Raw genomic sequence first — 19,825 nt, forward strand, 5'->3', positions numbered from 1 at the left:
CATTTATTAAAACACTTATAATACATCATCATCTAGGCATCTAATGCATGTTGTCTTTGTTCATTTACAATATCATTGACTCAAATAATTTCACAAGGTTTGGCATAAGAAAGGAACCATTGCTATCACTTGTAAACTTTTGAGCACACCAAATGAGTTTTTATGCTGGAACATTAAATTTATAATTCCAACATAAAAACTCATTTGGAGTATTATTAATTTCTTAAAATATTAATACTTTATTTAATAAAGTGACTTTACCTCGCATTAAAATAAAATAAAATATTATAAATCACTTTATGAACTAAAAGAAATTAATATTTAAAAAGCGAATTTATATTCGAGAAAGTTCCATTGGATTATAAAGGTGGTTGAGGAAAGAAAGAAAATTCATTCTGAATTTGTTAATTTTCTCTTTTCAGATTTGTGCCTATGGCCAGATTTCTACCAACATGATGAACACTCTAACGGGGTTTTTTATTTTTATGAACAAAAACTCGATAAGCAATGGGGTTTCAATAGGGATTGACGATGTGCTAATGATTTAAATTTGGGGATGAAAACTCTTGATTTCACCCATAAGTAGTCATTTTACTAAAAGTTGGAAAGTTGGAGAATGGGCTAAATGAGAATACTTTCCAAATTTGTTGTTTTATAAATTATTCAATGTTTTACAAGCAAAGAATTAATTTGCAAGTGGTTATTTATTTAATTTCTGCTATCTGGGACATCTTTTCAAGAGAAACATTTGCCACAAATGGAGGTCGTCTCTGGGTTATTTTAGCCGCTCCTTGTGGAAGGTCGCTGCAATTGGTGTGAAAGAGGCATTTGAATAATGTTCATATCATCAAATATTAAAGGGGACGAAATATTATTTAGGATGAGTTTGAAATACCACCACCTGTGTTAAGAAGAGAATGAGGGTCGTGACCTTTCTATATGCTAACATTGTTGAGTAAGGAATTAAAAAAGGATCAAATGATATTAGATATTGGATATTGCACCATAGCTATATTCGAATGATGAAAGAGTCTTGCAGCTAGTTTGATTCTAAGAAGGGAAGCGATGCAAGTGAAAGGCTTTAAAAGCCTTGTCTTATCCTAACGCAACCTCAAAATGCTTGGATAATTGTTAGAGAATATCTTAAAACTAAATTATAATAGTTTTGTGTATGTTTCAATGAAGAGTTGTAGAGGGGTCGGTTAAATCTGTTGATGTCATTAATCTTCTCTAGTTGTCAATAGTCTCAGTTCGGTGTCAATAGTTTTAGTTTGCTATCAATGTAATTTGCAGGTTTGTAAGAAAGTTGCTGATTCTTTTATAAGTATAAATATCTACTTCTGTTAATGAATAAAGCATGGAATGAGTATTTCAGTTATTCCCTTCTTTGTTGTTTTGTTTCTCAGTTCATGTTCTTTAATCTTAATTTGGTATCAAAGCTATTGAACTGTTACTCTGTTTGGTGTTTGTTTGGGAAGACTTTCCATGCTGCAGAAATGAGTCTTTTCTGTTGATATGTTCTTTATCTCTTTTTTTCTATGAGAAAAATTTTCCGATGCTACTCCATAGCTATTAGCAATAAATATTGATAGAAGGGATTGCGAGGAAACTAATAAAGAAAGTTGCTGCCAAGAAATAGATCCCAGGTTAAAAAAGGATCCGCCACCAAAAGAAGTTGTTCACAAATAAAGGAGCCGTTAAGAAAGAAGCTGCTGTAGATCTCAAATTTGAAACTGATTAGACCTGGGAGCAGGAAAAGCGCTTGCAAAGAAAGCTGTAAATCAAAGAGGAGAGTTGTGACTATTAAAATGTTCTGAATCTGTGAAGTTGCTGTGTTTGGGCTATTTGCTGAGGAATCGCAATCTCTTTAAGTCTTGTGCGACCAATATATTGATTTGGTTGAGGCTTATTACATCAAGTGTATGCATAAAACACCGAGGGACTGTTAAAAATTTTTATTTTATTTTCTAATATTTTAAAGAAAAATTTAAAGAATAAATCAATATAGTTGTTGTTGAGGGAACCACCAGATGTTGATAGTGATGATGACATCAGTGAAGATGAATTTGTTCTATTTTGAAAAGGTCAATATTTTGAACACAAAGGGAATGTAATAGAAAATAGATAAATGTTCAATAGTCTATAGTACTTGTGGATCGAAGAAATTATATCTCATTGAGGCTATGAGACATACATGTGAGGATTGATGTCCAATAGTTCAAGGGAGATTTGAAATTTGGAACCTCAACGTTACTCCTTTACAAGAGTGATGAGACACTTCAAGTGCAAATGGTGTCTGATGGTGTTGAGAACTTGGATGATAGCAAAGTTACTATACCTGTAATTGGGAAGCAGCTTGAAGATGTCATACTTGTCCAAGAACTATTTTCAAATAACAACTTCTATATAACACATTTCCTATTGTTTTGGTTTATGTTGCTATTAAAATTATTTCCCAGTTTATACTATATAGAGATATGTTAGAAGTCCATCAAAATACAATTTTTACTTAAAGAGCAGTGTTACAGAATATCTCAAAATTGAATTATAATAGTATTGTGTACATCTCAATAAGAAGTTGTAGAAGTGTCAGTTAAGTCTACTGCTGTCACTAGTCTTCTCCAATTATTGTCAATGCTCGCAATGCAACGTCAACAGTTTTAGTTTGCTTATTGAATCTTGTCTAAATATAAATACGTACTTCTATTAATGAATAAAACATGGAATGAGTCTTTCAGCTATTCCCTTATTTACTATTCTGTTTTGTTTCTCTGTTCATGTTCTTTATTCTTAATTATAATACCTATCGCTGCACATAAAATATTTTTTCTGTGGGGAAAAAGAACAAATCGTGGATCTAGCTGCCACCACAAAACTTTAAGGATGGTCTCCAAGCCAAACGTAGGAAGAGGAAAGAAACTTTGGGTTTGATATATAAACTTTCTGGATTATGTTTTTTTGGTCCACCATACCTTGGAATAAGGTGCTGCAGTTTAAAGTTTATTCCTCATTGCTGGCTAGCGGATAGTTGCCATATTTCCAATTCAAAGGGGAGTCAAACTTCAAGGGAGCTGAAGAAAAATAAATAAAAAGAAGAAAACAAATGATAAATATGGTGCTGACTTGGCAGATCATAAAGAAAGATTTTTGTTTGTGTTTTTTTGCACATCCTCTAGTACCATCTCCAATCACCACGTAACAAGAAAAAAAGGGAAGGCAGGTCCTGAAAAGTTCAAGAATTTTATTTGTAAATTGTGACAGCAGCACTACCACAACTTGGCTGCCACTCGAAAGGGTGTTTGGTTTTATGAAATCCTCTTCTTCGGTCAATGCTGGTCAAGAGGGAACATACAGAAAAGTTTCATTGTCTTTTGCTAATCCTCCACTACACCAGCCAGCTGTCAGCAAATAATAGGTTTTTATTATTTATTCATTACTATTTAATATTATTCAAAATCAGAATGAATTTTATTTAAATTATGAAATATATTTTGACAACTTCGTCCTATGAAAGTAAATCCTCGTCGATATTTATCCATTTGAGAATTGCATTGGAAAACAAAACAAAGAAATCAGATTATTTGGGAAACTAAAATATTGGCAATTGAAGAAAATTTGAGAATATTTCATAGCATCATGAAATGGATCACTATATTGCTTAGAAAGTATATTATACTACGGTAATGCAGCTAAACAGAATGGGAGAAGGATGGACATGGAAACGCAATTGACAATTTGAACAACTTGGCATTTGACCACATTGTTCTTTCAAGACCATTTGTTCTAATAATTATATGAAAGTGCAACCTAACATGCTAAACTAATTTAAAATCAATGTCATAAATAACTCAAACGGCAGATCAAAATATCAACTTAGGGATAATAAACATTTTATTGATAAGGTATAGAATGACAAGCAACAAGCAATAAAGTTTGTCAACCCATTCTAAGCCTAGCATAACTCTTAACTACTTATAAATTTAGCTACAGAAAATTTAACCAACTATAAGCAGTGAGATCATTCTACCACAGCAATTATCTATTCTAAGATTTCTGTGGGGTATCTGCAAATCTCCATATCGTATGACTGAAGGAATCATAAGCTCGGATACCAACAACTTCATCAGCTGGTACTGAATCCGCAATTTCTTGCAAGTCCCTTTGCGAGAGTTTTATGTTCAAGGAGCCAATATTCTCATCCAGGTTCTTGGTTTTAGTAGTTCCTACCAAAAGTCAATAGAAGAACATCACTGCATATGCTAGCAACTATAATTTTTCAGGTCAACATTCCCATTGATTCCATAGGGCGAGCCGGCAAATTACTAAGTGAACAGAGATATAAAAATGAGACTCACCAGGAATGGGAACAACATCATCACCTTGATGCAGGACCCATGCAAGAGCAAGCTGACCAGTTGTACACCCATACTTTTTTGCTAAATCTGCAACCCGGGTGTAGAAAATTTTGTTCTTCTCCAGATTTTCCCTTCTAAACCGCGGATGATTAATCTGACCCATAGGCATGATATTAATTGAAATTTCAAGTTGAGTGGAAAGAATATACGTATAAAGGAATTTGATTCTCAGGCTTCAAGAATCTTGTACAAGCACAATCAGGACAAAGAACATATTTAGGGCCAGTTCCTAAATATAATTTGAAACATACCAATGTACTATTTTCTGGTAAGCTCTCCACAACTGCCTTTCCAGAGAAGAATCCACGACCAAGAGGACTGTATGGTACCATGCCAATACCTAACTCCCTGATGACAAACAAGCACAGTTTATATTCTATCAGTTATGGGAACAAAAGATAAAAAAACGTCATAACATTTCCTTCCAAAAATTGAACTCTTTTTTCCAAACTTCATACTAGCAATCTGTAGAACTAAATCCAACATGTGTAACAACCATATGAGAAAGGCAAACAGTCTTCTTAAAGAGTTTTCACCGTGAACAGTTTTGTATCATCTCACTGGTTGACATGACTAAGAAAGTTTTTATATTAGGTTTCTAGATGCTTTTGATCTTACATAATCATTTCTATTATTATGACTATTTTCAACATTTTATATTTCACACTTTTTAACAATAGTCTTGTAAAACATGCCTAAAGGGCAACCAGGAGACAGGGGTACTTGGAGACTTAGTAGACGGGTATTGGTACGGGTACGGCAAATTTTCAAAAATTGAGATGGGGTACTTGGAGACAGCAATTTTTTTTTTCAATATAATTTTATAATTTTCAGAAAATATCATAATATAGAACTTTGAAAACAAGAACAGTAAATTAAAATGGATTCCAGAGGATACCAGCATTCAGGGTGCTGGAGGCAAGACAGTAGCTTCTTGAATCATGGGCGGACGGGCAAGAGTTCTTATAACAGGAATCGTTTGAGTAATGTTGGTCGGCCTCCTAGAGTAAATCTCCCCGGTTCCAACGGTCCGCGCATTGCAGTCTATCAGAAGAGCTTCAACGATTCCGGGTGGCAACCGGTCCAAACAGAATCCCTCTTCTGGTTAAAGGGCACACATGGCCATCCAAAAGGCTTAATAGAAACATTGGGGTCTTTCCTTCTTCAGTGCAAAACCATTTAAAGGATAATCGATTCATAAACATCACTCATCAGGGTTTCCCGCGCCCACCCCCTCTTAAGGATTTTGCTAGACCCCTGCTGAACTCTTTCAATGCCAAACAAGGTTCGGTAGGATCCAGAAAGAATGGGTGGAAGGTAGGTTGGCAAAGCCTTCCTCCGTTGAAATCTACTCCTATAAGTTCAACTCCTCCTTACTCTGACTGGAAGAGGAAAGGCCTAGGAAGTAAACTCTTTGTCATGTCATCATCTGAATTGAATCCCAAGATTGGGCGCTACAAAGAGAATGCCCTTTTCGCCAAGTGGTGTGGTATTGGAGGTAGTTGTCAAGATATCATGGAATGGTGGTCTTCTTCCTTTTCTAGTATGGTTTCTATTCGTCCCACGCAAAATGACTTCTTCTTTATTGAATGCATTGATTCTAGTCTAAAGGATACCATTATCAATGGAAGCCCCATCTTCTATCTTGGCTCAACCTTCCACTTTGTTGACTGGAAGTCGGGATTTGATCCATCTTCTCATAAGTTTGAAAAATCCCCAGTCTGGCTCTCCTTAGAGGGTCTGCCCTCAGAGTTCTAGTATCCGGAAGCACTCTTGAAAATAGGTGATGCTTTAGGCTTTCTAGTGGGTATTGAGGAGGATTTTTTGAATGGTCTAAAAGGGGATGTTGCCAACATCTATGTGGAAATAAAATTGGATCGAGGCTTCTATAGAGAATTGGAAATAGTCTCGGAGGTCGGAAGATGAAAACAGAGAATCAAGAGATTGGTCGCATCATCTAACTAACAGAAAGCAAATTGAGCTCCATGCTCAAAACATGGTATACATGAGAATTATGAAATTTCTCCCACCAGATGTAATCTGAACATTGCCCTTGCCGACAACTGTATACCTCCTCCAAAGATCACTGAATCAGAGCAAGCTGTTCATTTCGTGAACCAATCTCTTTTGTGCATGAAATGTCGAGAAGCTCTAGAATCAATGTTCCAAGCAGATATTTGACATGGTCTGCTAGACTTTTGGCCATAAATGTGTAAAAGGCAAACTCCTTCTACTCAGTGTGCTCTACAACATGGGCCTTCTACTAAGATCCTCCCTAGTTGGAGTTCTCATCAGCCAACCGTTGCTGCACTATTTTTTCATGTGACCAAGCTTACAACAATAAAAACATGTGATAACTTTCTTGGAGCTTTCCATAGGTTTGCTTAGTCCTATTGGCTAAAAGGACTTGCTTTTGCCTTTGCCTTTGCCTTTATCCTTGGCTTTGGCAATAAACACTTGTTCTACATTGGATGATTCCCTGCAACTCCTAAACTGTTGTTTCCATCTATCTTGCTATAGAAGCTTTTTGCATAGCTGAGGAAACTTCAGGTCAACATTCATGGATGTAATTGTAATGTCCCCATCCTTATGATGATGCATTCAGTGGTCCATTGGCCTATTCCGAAGACCCGTAGGCTGTATGGAAAGGTGGATTAGGGTTTCCATGTTCTTTGGAGTTTCGACCAAGCTTGTCAGGGATGGATTGTGAACTTACTATTTTTCGTAAGTTAGGGTTTGGCCGTCGGGATGGTGCAGAGTTGCTAAGCTCGCCAAACTCTTTCTCTGGTTGCGAAGATCACGATTTTCGGAGCATTATTTTATGACTTGCTATTTTTAGTAAGTGGCAGTTTGGGCATTCTATTTTTGGCAGTCCTGGATTTGGTCCTGATCCAGCACAGTTTAGTGATCCTCATTGCTTAGCCTCATCCGGATTTTGTTGATAATCAGTACTGGAGTTATAAGCAATTTAATTAAATATTATTCCTTATCCTAAGGCTATTATTTAATTATTTTATTACTGATTGATGTTATGGGGAATTGTGCAGAAATTGATATTTTTCCTAAGTCTTGCCTAGGCGAATTATTTGATGGTTATAAGGAGACTTTATTTTCAATATACTTCAAAGTTATATCATGCCAAAATCGTGGTCTTCTTCCTAGGCGCGCTTTTCGGACTTGGGAAGTGGGCACCATTCTTGGGTCCACCACATGAAATGAACTGTAGTTTGAATGAGGAGAATTTGGAGGCAATTTCATTTGAATTCCAAACTTGAAAAGCTATATAAACAGGTGATTGGCTCCTAATTTGGTATCCAGAGAAAATATATCGTTATGCTGTCGGAATGACTCCAGACTTCTTCGAGGGTGAATACCTCCTAGATCCTTCCTTCTGGTTTCGAGAGTGAGACATCACTCCTAGCTGTGGTTCGAAGTTGTGAGCTGTTTGGTAATTTTTGGGTGTGTTGGTGAAGAGTTGTGTGCTGCTACGTTTTTTTGGCGTTGCTGGTGTGTGTTGGCTGGAAGTGTATTTTGCTCGTAGCTATCTCTATGTTGGGTGCATCGTTCTGGGTGAGGGCTCAATGAACGCGTATCGGAGAGACAATAATTCTCCTACATTGGTGTGGCATTTGGAGAACTCTTCAATTTACAGTTGCAAATCGAAATATTCAGCCAAAACGCCATTTCCAGATTTGCCTTGGGTTGCGTGCATCATAGTTGATGCTCTCCAGTCGCAGTTTCAAGGTATTGATCTGATTGTTTATGTTACACGTTTCATTTGCATTTGGTTTGGCATGATTCCATTCACTTTTGAGAGAGTTACGTGCATTTTAGTGGTTTTGGGGATGGTTGGTTCTGCATTTTCATTGTCTCTGATTTCAAAACAGCAAGTAGTGTTTGTGGTGAGAATGTGTTATTGAATTCTTGAGATATGTACTTAATTCTATCTTCTCTCACATCTCTATCTTTGTAAGAATTGCTTCAGTAGTACTGACCAATTCATTCTATGTTGCATTTCCCGCTCAACAAGTGGAAGAGGATGACTTAGCCGCCTATATGTCTTGTAATTCAGCTTTGTCCTGCCACTGAGCAAGTGGTTGAGTGATATTGTCCTCCCGCTGAAATATGCGGTTGAGTGATAGTTTTATGTAAAAGTCCTCCCGCTGCATAACCAGTAGAGTGATTTGGTTTTGTTATGCTCTCGTTACCTTGGATGGGATACCGCCAAGTTCTTGTTCTTCATCCCGCTGAAGAGTGGAAGGGGCTGGCTTGCTGCCCAGTATTGTACTTGCATTGTAATTTCCAGCGGATAAGTGAGCTAACGAACCCCTTATCACCGTATGCTCTCACCTTCCCACATTGGGCTCTTGGTGATTAAAAAGTGGAAGGGTTACTTTCAATAGTATTGGGATTATATTTCCTAACTTTAACGGGTGCATTGCAAAATTTGTTGTGCTCAAAAACCGAAAAAATTAGTGGGAATATTACAATAATGTTGAGCATTTCAATTAAGTGCTCATAGGATTGTGGTAAGCCTTTTAGCATTATAACCACCATATCCTCTTCTTCCATTTTGTAACCAATAGCTTCCAGTTGATCACAAATATCCTTGATCTTCACAAGATGCTCTTGCAAAGACATCTTATGGTCCATCATGATTGAAAACAACATATTCTTCAAAAAGAATGCTCTGCTCTTGTCAAACATTTCATGAAGATCCTTCAAATGCATCCAAATCTCCGAAGTTGTCTTGCCACACGACACTTGTGGAAGCATATCATCGGTGACTAACAACTTAATGAGCATCACTACTTCTCGATTGCGCTCATGGAACTTGTCCTAATCTTTTCCTGCTACCGAGGGACGTGCAATCTTACCCAAAACAATCTAGTCTAGACACTAGTATTCAAAGATTGTGAGAATGCATTATTTCCACATGTTGAATTCTTGTCGTTGAAGCACTGATTATTTTACAACATAATGTTGGTCAACAACATCATCCCTCCCATTTTTCAATGCACGAAAAACGAGGTAAAACAAACTACAGCAGCATACTTTTGAAATTAAAGCAATTTTTCTAATTAAAAATCAATCAAAAAATCTAGCAAAAATTCAAGGCACAAATCCCAAGGCGATAAAAAACCCTTAATTTTATTAAAAATCTATCAAAAAACAACCTAGAGTGCAAAAAATAAGTAGAGCCTGCGATTTACAAAAAATCAAAACCAAAGCGCAAAAAACAACCCAAGTCTGCAACAAACCAAAATCTTCACACTACCTTTGTTTCCTACCAATCGTGCTCAAATGAGCCCTCAAACCCGCACATTGCAGAAAGAAACTGCATCACAGGAAAAAGGAAACTTTTGTCGTGCAAACTTGCAAAGCCATCGCAGGAAGATACAGGGTCGACACAGAAATACATCGTGGTTGCAGAAACTCACAAGGATTTTCACGAACCCAGCGTGATTTTTTGTTTGCTCAGACACAACACGCAAAAAAAAGGTAGCCAAAAACCTTCCCGTCGCAGCAACCAAACATAGGTGAGTAGACACGAGTTATGGAAGAAAACAAGAACACATGATTTGCTTCAAAAAACAGACGAACCCTTGAATCTTTGATTTTTCCCTTGTGAACTCCCATGTTTTCATTGTTTCTACAAACAGAGAAAACCCTTCACTCAATAAACCATTTCGATTTCCAGCCCACAATTTCCCTCAAAAATCCATAGCAAATCCACAAACATTTCAACAAACTAGATCGCTTTTGTTAGATCCACAATTTCTAGGTGAAGAAAACCTTGATTTTCCACCTTCAAACAAGCACAAGAAAAAACCTTCGATTTTTTTTTTAAATGAAACAAAAAACTTCTATAAAAAATCTTTTTAGGATAACCACAAAAATTTTTATTTAAAAAATTCCGCCAAAAAAATTACCTGGCTCTAATACCATGAAATGATAATTGCATGATTAACAATGGAGACAAAAGGCTCCATGAATAATAAATTACATGACGATTTTCTAAAAGAAACAATTGTGAACAAGAAGCAGAAATAGAAACTACCTAAATAACTAAAACTAACTAAATGACCATTAATAAACATTAATTGCTCCCCCTTCTTCTTTCTCTCCAAGGGCATTCAAGTTGTTTGAAACTGTTGCCGGGAATAATCATTATGTTATGTTGTCATATTATGTTTATGTTGTCGTCGGTAATAATGAGTTACGGCAGTCAGTTAGTTAGTCGTCCCGAAGGCCAGTTGGACGCGACGGTTGGTCGCACCCCTTCGGGTATTATATATTGCATATTGTTCCTTCGTAGTGGCAGCATGATAGTCGTATCTGGGTTTAATGTTATAAGCACTTGATGTACATGGACTGTTGAATTAATACAGAGACTGGTTATTTAATATATTTCCATTATGTTCTGTGCATTTAATCGTTTACCCGTATGTGGCAAACATTTGGCGTCGTTGCCTGGACATACTTGGGAATGGAAGGAGCGGATGGCGCACGGACACGATGGGCCTACCCGTTGGTGAGATAAACCAAGAGGCCGACGACGCCCAAACAGAGCTCTACAACGGAGAAGACACCGCCACGAGGGAATTTTCAATCCTGCTCCAGGTAGCCATCGAGACCTACGTCCGAAGAGAGGCCACAGAGGCTGAAATCCCAACAAGTGCCGTGTGGACAGCACTGGAAGTCAGCTCGGCAGTAAATCGGTTGATGAACCACTTCCCCCAGTTGCTTGCACAGGCATCACTGGCACAACATACTCCCCTAGAGGAGATTGCTCAGGAAGAGCGACGCCAGCAAATCCTCCAACAGTACGAAGAAAGCAGCCGTCGGGAAGCGGAGCGGGATGGCACGAGGCCAAGAAGGAATTGAACCCTGAATCCCATAGGCATAAAAGAACATTCTATATTCAAATAAAGGTGTCATAATATTGACACAAGTTGTATCTGATGAAATGAATTAATAAAGGAGTGTTCTGGTTTTATGTGTTGTTATTTATGGAAATGTACGGGAATTAATGCCCAACCTATTAAACAAAGATAGAAATAAGAAAGCAGAAACGGAGGAGTGGGAGGCCGCACAAAGGGCCTTGATTCTGGAACAACAAATAGAACGAAGGCGTAGGCTAAGGCAGCTTGCTGAGGGACGACTGGCCGAGGGGTTGCTCGAAGGGAACCCGGGAGGTGTCACGGAGGTTGCGGAGGCAGAGATAGACGGAGAGAATTACACTCTCTACACTATCGTAGGGTTCCCCGAAGGGAACCTAGGAGTCACGAAGGGTGCCGAAGGAGAACTCTACAGTTCGCCAGAATACCACCGTAGGGTAAGGAGTCGCAAAGAGTTGGTGGAACAAACAAGGCGAAGTCTAAACCTGATCGACGCTACCAGAGACCTACTAAAGAACTTGTCCATTTTGGAGGAAACTAGAGGGAGACGACCGAAGGTGACGGTACGGCCGACAATGCCGAGGGAGCACAAGGGTACCGTATAGGAGGTAATTTGTTCGGTTCGAGGTCAACAACCTTCTCCGAAGGACCCACTAGTGGAGGGTCAAGTGCAGGAGGCGGAGGCGGAGGATCACCAGGTACAAGCACACAAGGCACCAGAGGAGGGAGACCCAGCGGTGGGATGGCAAGTAAGCAAAAGCTGGCGAAGTTCAATGGCGACGGGAAGGAAGATCCCGTTCGCCATTGCCGCATTTGCGAAACCATATGGTCAGCGAACGGTGTTACCGACCAGGACGAATGGGTTAACACAATTTCCAGCAACCTTAAGGGGAGTGGCCATCGACCGGTACTCAGATATGGATAAGGCCAAAGTCGGCACATGGCCCGACCTGAAGGAGGAGTTCGGGATGGAGTTCCGCCTCCTCAGAGACGACAATGAAATAGTAGCCGAAATCTATGGCACAAAGCAAAACAAGAACGAGACTGTCCGAGCCTATAGTCAGCGACTCAAGGAACTATTGGGGAAAATGGAGAGTCAACCAGCAGATGGGTTGAAAAAGAGATGGTTCGTGGAGGGACTGAAACACTCCATCCGGAAGAAGATAAAAATTGTTCCACCAACCTCGTACGAAGATGCATATAATAGAGCAATGGATCTCGAGAGTGAGACCAAGACATCCAAGAAGAAAAAGAAGGATAGCTCGTCCGAGGATGATGACTCTTCTGATGGAAGTAGCAGCGATGGCGAGTCCAGCAAAAAGGTGCAAGCCCTGCAGAAGGACATGCTGAGGATGATGAAAGAGCTGAAGGTTATGAAGGGAGGTCCGAGCAAGACCGACGAAGGGGAGCTTTGGTGCATGGAATGTAAGACGGACGGCCACACGAAAGGCTCCTGCCAAAAGAAGGCCTATTGTGATATATGCCAGTTGATGGGGCATCCCACCAGGGAATGCCCGTACAACATGAAAACACGAAACCAACAAGTATTGCTTACGCAGGAACAACCAACTACATCGGGCGGTACCGGCAGCTCCTAGGCAAACAACAATGCAACATTGGGAGGCTACCGAGATAACCGGTGGGGAGGACGAAACAACAAGAACAATACAAGGAACCGGATCCAATACGACTCCAAAGGCCGACCGATGGTACAGTGCAGAGCGTGCAGCCAGTGGGGGCACTTCGCCCGAGACTGCTCGAGGGGAGAGGCCACACAATATTTGTGCAAATGGTGCGGACTGGGAGATCACAAAGACACCACCTGCCCGAAGTCCGGTGTCAACTTGCTCAATATCGAGGAAACCAAAGAAGAGGAAGTGCTAGCCGTAACCCGCGCCCAAGCCAGACAAGCAATGTGCCCAGACCCGGAGACGAAGAAGCGAAGGGTATGGGAAGCATGGGAAGAAATTGAGAAAGAGATACGAGAGGGGGCGAAGGCGAAGGGTACGACGGGTACTTCCGGCCGACTGGAGGCGAAGGAGGCTATATTGCATCAAATTTCAAAACTGGAGGTGCCTGTGAAGGTACACGACCTCCTCCAGACGATGCCTCAGTTACGAACGACATTGCTGAATAATCTCTCCCAACCACGCACCAATACCAACCACCGCACAAATGTTCTTGGGGGGTCTACAATAGACCCGAGGCTGTTGGTAGTTAACACTAGAAGGAACCCGGCCATTGTGGAGATGGGTATCCTTGGCACCATTCTAACCGATACCATCATCGATGGTGGATCAGGAGTGAATATTCTTCCAGAAGAAACCTGGCGGAAGCTAGGGAAGCCGACGCTATGGCCATCTACATTCAATCTGTTGGGAGCAGATCAGCTTGGAATCAAACCCATCAGGACACTGATGGGCCAACAAGTTACCATCGGGGCGCAACCCTTCATACTGGACTTCATGGTAATCCCACTAAAGAAAAAAGGGTATGATGCGATCTTAGGGAGAGGGTGGCTGGTGGCAACCAAGGCCACCCACAACTGGAAGAAGAACACTCTGTCTATGGAGAATGGAGGAAGGAAGTTTATCATAGACCTTGGGACGCAGTTGGTTAGAGAGGAAATGGCATCATCTTCGGAATCGGAGGGTGATGGAGAAGGCGACCTGAGGGACGAAGGACAGGGCTGCAAGGAGCCGAACGACGAAGGGATTCTCAAACTAGGAGAGTGCTCCGAGGATGAGACAAGGTCATTGAACGGGCTCTTCCACTGGCAGATGGAGGATTACGAAATGTTCCAGAGCTACAGGCTCGAAGTAGAGGAACCAGAGCAAGCAACAGAGGAGGTGTACCTGCCGGAATACAGAGAATATTGGAAGGGAGACGCCCCAAACCTCGGTGACGTAGATAATCCCAAGATCGTTCGTGTCAGCAACGATTGGAACCCTGTGTGGAAGGTCGCAGCCTTCAAAATCTTTATTCTTCTTCTTCTTATGTACGGGAAGGAGACCGTGGTTCCTGTAGAATTTATGGTTCCAGGTCTTTGGATGGCCATTGAAAATAGACTTGCCATCAACGGGTCCAAATTGAAACCCTACCACGAGAAGCGTGCAGGGGATCCGAGAGGCCGGAAGGACACCCGAGAGTCCGGAGGGGGACCTGAGAGGATGGAAGGGGACTCGAGAGGCCGAGCAGGCGATTCGAGAGGCAGGGGACCAAAGCGGGAGACTCTCGGGTGAGGCAAACCGAGAAGGATGAAGGGTGATCCCAAAGGCATGGGACCCGAGCCGAAGACTCTCAACAATTAGATTAGGAAAAAAAAAATTGAAAAAAAATTGAAAAAAAAAAAATTGAGAAAAAAAGTGGTGGTGGAACCACCGTGCGGTGGGGCACCGAGCGGTGGAACCACTGTGCGGTCGGACACCATACAGCGGAACACTGTGCGGTGGGGCACCGTACGGCAAACCACCGTGCGATGGGACACCGTACGGAGCACCATCGTGCGGTGGGACACCGTACGGTGGATCACCGTCGATAGAGGTCACCGGGCTTGGAGGGTGTTCACTTACCATACAGCCACTACCATACACCCGCACAGACAAACAGTATCCCCCGCATGACCTTCCCAGACATCGTACGACACCAAGCTTCGATATCCCTCGTACGACCTTCCCAGACACCATACGACACCAAGCTTCAGGTGACCCCAGTCGCGGTACGGCTCAGCCACCGTACAACAGACCACTCCATCAGACGACAGATAACCTCTGTACGGGCTCGGGACATTACAGTCCGTAGGCCTGAAGGAGCACGGCGACAGTAGCGGCGGTTTAAAAGAGGGTGAAAGGAAAAATACCACAACACGACAGGGAGTGCACTTGGGGCGCTGCCCTAGGACCCACCCCGATTGGACACTGCCCCCAGACCCCCAGTTTATTTTTGAGCGTCAAAACACTTTTTGGAGTTGGGCGAAGGGCATCCGAGAATTCACGGTAAGTGTTGGGGTTGTTTCGTACTGTGACGAAGAAGCCTGAAGCTAAGCATTGGCGGGGAAGCCATAAGCTGTAGAGAGAGACGGATTATCAGCCTTTGGGGAGTGTGATGGAGGCTTTGAGGTGTCTCTAACCTTTGTGCCAGAGGAATGTGGCCACTTCCCGGCATGAATGGTACGCTTTGAGGAACTCGGAGTATGTCTCAGCTGGACGTGAGGTTGCCAAGAGGGCTCGGGAGGAGCTGACCACCAGGTTGGAGGCAGGAGTAGCGTAAGACTTAGCTCAGCGTACCCAGGAGTTGGATGCCGAGAGGACAGCGCGGGTGGCTATCGAGGACAAATTGGCTAGGGAGACAGTATCATTTGAGTAGCAGTTGGTGGAGGCTGAAACTGAAAAGCGTGTTTTGCAGAAAAGTTTGGTTTAGGCACAGGAGGACTGTGATGTCAAAGGAAGCACTAATGGTGAAATCCGCACTTGAGCACTGGATGGTAGCAGAAAAGGGTTTTCAGGCGAGGACACAGTAGGTGTATGAGTTCCACGCTCGACTAGCGTTCGCAGTTCCTGCAGTTCTCTACCTTGGTTTTGTTTAATGTATTTCCATTATGTTCTGTGCATTTACTTTCTAAATTTAATCGTTTACCCGTATGTGGCAAACAGAAACCACCCTTCAGGTTTGAGTACATGTGGATGAAGGAACCTAACTTTTTATCCATGATTGAAAAATGGTGGAAAGAGATCAGCTTTGAGGGATTGAGGCTTTTTTGTTTCGTGTCCAAGGTTAAATACGTGAAAAAGAAGCTTCTACAGTGGAACAGATCACATTTTAAAAACATGTTCTCTGCGAAAAAGAACATTGAATCTCAACTTGAAGCTTTGAATGACAGGATCATTAAGAAAGGTATGTCGCATGCTACCTTCTTAGAAGAAAAGCAGTTGCTGGCAGAGTATGAGGAGATTAAATCCAAAGAAGAAATTTTCTGGACGCAAAAATCTAGAGAGAACTGGTTGCAAGTTGGGGATAAGAATACTAAGTACTTCCATAATATAACAAAAGTCCGGAGAAGCATCAATAAGATCACTAGGTTGGAACTCCAAGGCAACAGCTTTATTGAAGATCCTAAGGCTAGCAGGAAAGAAATTGCCAGCTTCTTTTCAAAGCTCCTCAATAATGAGGAAGGCTCAGACCTAATGGAGCAAAGGAAGCTCCTATCTTGCATCCCAAAAATTATTACGGAAGAGCAAAATAGGAAGTTGAATGAAAGTTTTTCACTAGAGGAGATCACAACTGCTCTCAATCAACTCCCTTCTGATAAAGCACCAGGCCCAAATGGTTTTCCAACTAGCTTCTTCAAGAAATGCTGGCAAATTTTTGGGCTAGAATTGGTGGAGGCGTTGAAGTATGCTAGAAGGTCTGGCAATCTTCTCAAGGAAATTAATAACACCTTTATTGCGCTAACCCAAAAAAGGAGAAAGCTATCCGTCTAAGAGACTTTAGACCAATCTCCCTCTGCAATACTGTCTTCAAAATCCTCTCCAAAGCGATGACAAATAGATTGAAACCTCTGCTAGACAATATTATCTCATAAGAGAAGACAGGTTTTGTTCTGGGGCGTTAGATTCTAGACGGAGTAATAGTGGCTCAAGAAGCAATTCACACTCTTCAAAACACGAAAAGGCCAGGTATGATAGTTAAGCTGGACATATCCAAAGCATATGACAATGTGGATTGGCGCTTCTTATGCAAAGTTCTGCAGGCTTTTGGTTTCAATAATCAAAGGAATAATCGGGTCTTTGAGTGCATCTCTACACCTAGATTCTCAATTCTTATTAACGGAACACCAGAAGGTTTCTTTTCATCCTCAAAACATATCCGACAAAGAGATCCAATCTCTCCTTACCTTTTCATAATTATGGCTGAAGCCCTGGGAAGAGCCATTAAAGCAAAGCACCTTAAAAGAGAGCTGGGAGCAATCAAGATTACTTCCAACTTTATAGCTACGCATCAGCAATTTGCTGACCATAACCTTCTGTTGGGAACAGCTAAAGCCAAAGAAGCACGCCAATTCCACACACTCTTGGACTCCTATGGCAAAGCGTCAGGCTAGTTAGTAAACAAAGATAAGTCAAAGATTTTCTTCTTCTCCTCGCCACTGCCTTTGGAGCACAAGATCTTAAGAATTCTCAATTCCAAAAAGGGTACTATACCTTGCATCTACTTGGGCATCCTCATAGACAGGGGCCTAAGGAACTCAAACTTGTGGGATCCTCTAAAGATAGAGCTAGACCAAAATGTTAACTCATGGAAAGGGAAGTGGTTATCTTGGGCGGGTAGGCTGGTTATGCTTCAAGCGGTCATCTCAACTCTTCCAATTTATTTAATGTCTTATTTAGCTCGAACTGCAGGAATGAATAATTATGTCATTCAAAAGATGAGGAATTTTTTTTGGCAAAAAACTGAAGAGAAGCACAAAATTGCATTAATAGCTTGGGAAAAAAATTGCAAACCGAAATCTTCAGGAGGATTGGGAGTCCACAACCTTTGGATTCAAAAAATGGCATTGGGGACCAAACTAGTTTGGAAGATGCTTAAAGAACCCAAACCAAGATGGGTAAGAATGATGAATTCCAAATATGTAGAAGCAGGGGAATCCCTTAATCTTTTAAGGTATACTAATCACCCCAAAGGTTCTCGGATATGGAACTTCATTAACAAATGCAGAAATCTGATAACTAACTATGTCTCCTGGGGTGTCCATGATGGTTCTTCTAGCCTTTTTTGGGAAGACTCTTGGGGGGTTATCTGAGTTTAGACAGTTTATTATCCATTCCAACTACTAGACAGTGGTTACAATAGCATTGGGGGAAAAATGTCAAGGACTATGTCAATCTTGAGAAGGGGAACCCTATCCCAAGCTAGAGCTAGAAGAATTTGGAGGGGCTACCTCTTCCCCCTGCTGAGTTAAGCCAATTAATTGAGTCAATCAAAGAGAGACAATTGTTCTTTAGAGAAGGAGCAGATGACTTCATATGGATCCCATCTAAATCAGGGAACTATAGTGCCAAGGATGGTTACAAAACTCTAGCAAGTCAAAGGGTTTCGGGGGATCAAGGAATCCCTCAAAAATTATTTTGGAACAATAGAATTATCCATAAGGCAGGCATCTTTGCGTGGCTAGCAACAAAAAGGAAAATTGTTACAACAGATAGGTTCACAAAGATGGGTTTTGAGGGTCCATCTAGATGCTAGATGCATTCTTTGCAAGGCTCAAGAAGAAACAGTTGACCACCTTCTCCTCAACTGTCCCTTTTCGGCAAAGTGTTGGAGATGGCTATGTGCCAAATTAGGCTGGATAACAGCTCTTTCAAATGACATAGTCTCACTTTTTCAAAGTTGGCCAATAAGACCAAAGGATGGTTCTCTCAGCTCTCTGGGAAATCTCTCCTTCCTGCCTTGTCTGGGAGATCTGGAAAGAACGTAATAGAAGGCTTTTTGACGGCAAAGCAAGAAGTTTAGAGTCAGTTCTCTCTTCCTTGGAAGCTTCAATTGTGGAGAATACCAACAGCAGTCTAGCCCTATCTACAAGCTTAAACAATAATTTTACGGCTTGGGATGACAGAACTAGATTAAAGTGGAATGGCTTAAAAATTCCCCCTAATATTGGGAAAAAACGTAATGACAGAGAGTGTAGCTTGGACCCCTCCCAAACCTGGATGGTTAAAGTTGAACTTTGATGGGGCTTCAAAAGGAAACCCAGGTGCATCTTGTATAGGATGTGTAGTGAGGGACCATAATGGACTCTTCAAAGGAAAGATGGCTCTGTCAATACCCCCCGATACGAACAATATAGCAAAATTCAAGGCCTTATTGCTAGGACTCTCAGAGTGCTCAAGTCGAGGGATTAAACATCTAGTTGTGGAGGGGGACTCAACTATAGCAATTAATGCAATTAAAACCATGAGATTACAAAATTGGAGACTACAAGCTCTGTTGGAAAGGATTTTGAAGGAATTGTCCAGATTTGATGATTTCTCCTGCAAGCATGTCTATAGAGAACCAAATTCAGAGGCAGATGCCCTCTCTAAGATTGCAGCAGATGGAACTAATTTGTCCTGGTGCGCGGATGAATTTAAAGTAACCTATCCTGGTGATTGATGCTCGACCTGGTTCGATTAAGCGACCTGGATTCAAATTGAGGAGAATTACTAGACTTTAAGGATAAGTTTGCATGCCAACAATAGCAAACAAACCTATGGTAGTAATCTCAAAAGTAGCTTCCATATAATAGTCTGCAGCTCTCAGTCTCATTTCGCTTCGGTGGGTGTTTGAGGTAAAAAATTAGCTCAATGATTGACACTTTGACTGGACCATTTCTCTCTTCGTTGGTATGCAAAGTTTGAAACATGGTGCTTTTAATCAGAAACAAAGGACTCGCTCCTTCTTTCAACGGCTATCTTTTTTAATCAAATGTTCCCGCCGGAAATTTAAGTGCCTTGTCAAAGGCTAAGCTGGCAC

At 41.3% G+C, this 19,825-nt stretch overlaps 1 protein-coding gene across 2 annotated transcripts in view; it reads right to left on the reverse strand.

Annotated features, from left to right (window-relative positions):
* Window positions 1–3,873: 3,873 nt before the first annotated feature.
* Window positions 3,874–19,825, reverse strand: part of LOC131031448 (probable aldo-keto reductase 1) — a 48,352-nt gene continuing 32,400 nt past the window's right edge. Inside the window, exons 5-7 of one of the 2 annotated variants that reach the window (XM_057962564.2) lie at window positions 4,667–4,763; window positions 4,356–4,509; window positions 3,874–4,223 (exon numbers count right to left, since the gene is read on the reverse strand). In XM_057962564.2, coding sequence (XP_057818547.1) covers window positions 4,045–4,223; window positions 4,356–4,509; window positions 4,667–4,763 — 430 coding nt within the window. In that variant the 3' untranslated portion in view covers window positions 3,874–4,044. Of the gene's footprint in view, window positions 4,251–4,355; window positions 4,510–4,666; window positions 4,764–19,825 lie in introns of both variants that reach the window. The other variant, XM_057962565.2, reaches the window with a different exon arrangement.

The sequence above is a fragment of the Cryptomeria japonica genome, chromosome 10 (assembly GCF_030272615.1).
Source record: "Cryptomeria japonica chromosome 10, Sugi_1.0, whole genome shotgun sequence".
NCBI lineage: Eukaryota > Viridiplantae > Streptophyta > Pinopsida > Cupressales > Cupressaceae > Cryptomeria > Cryptomeria japonica.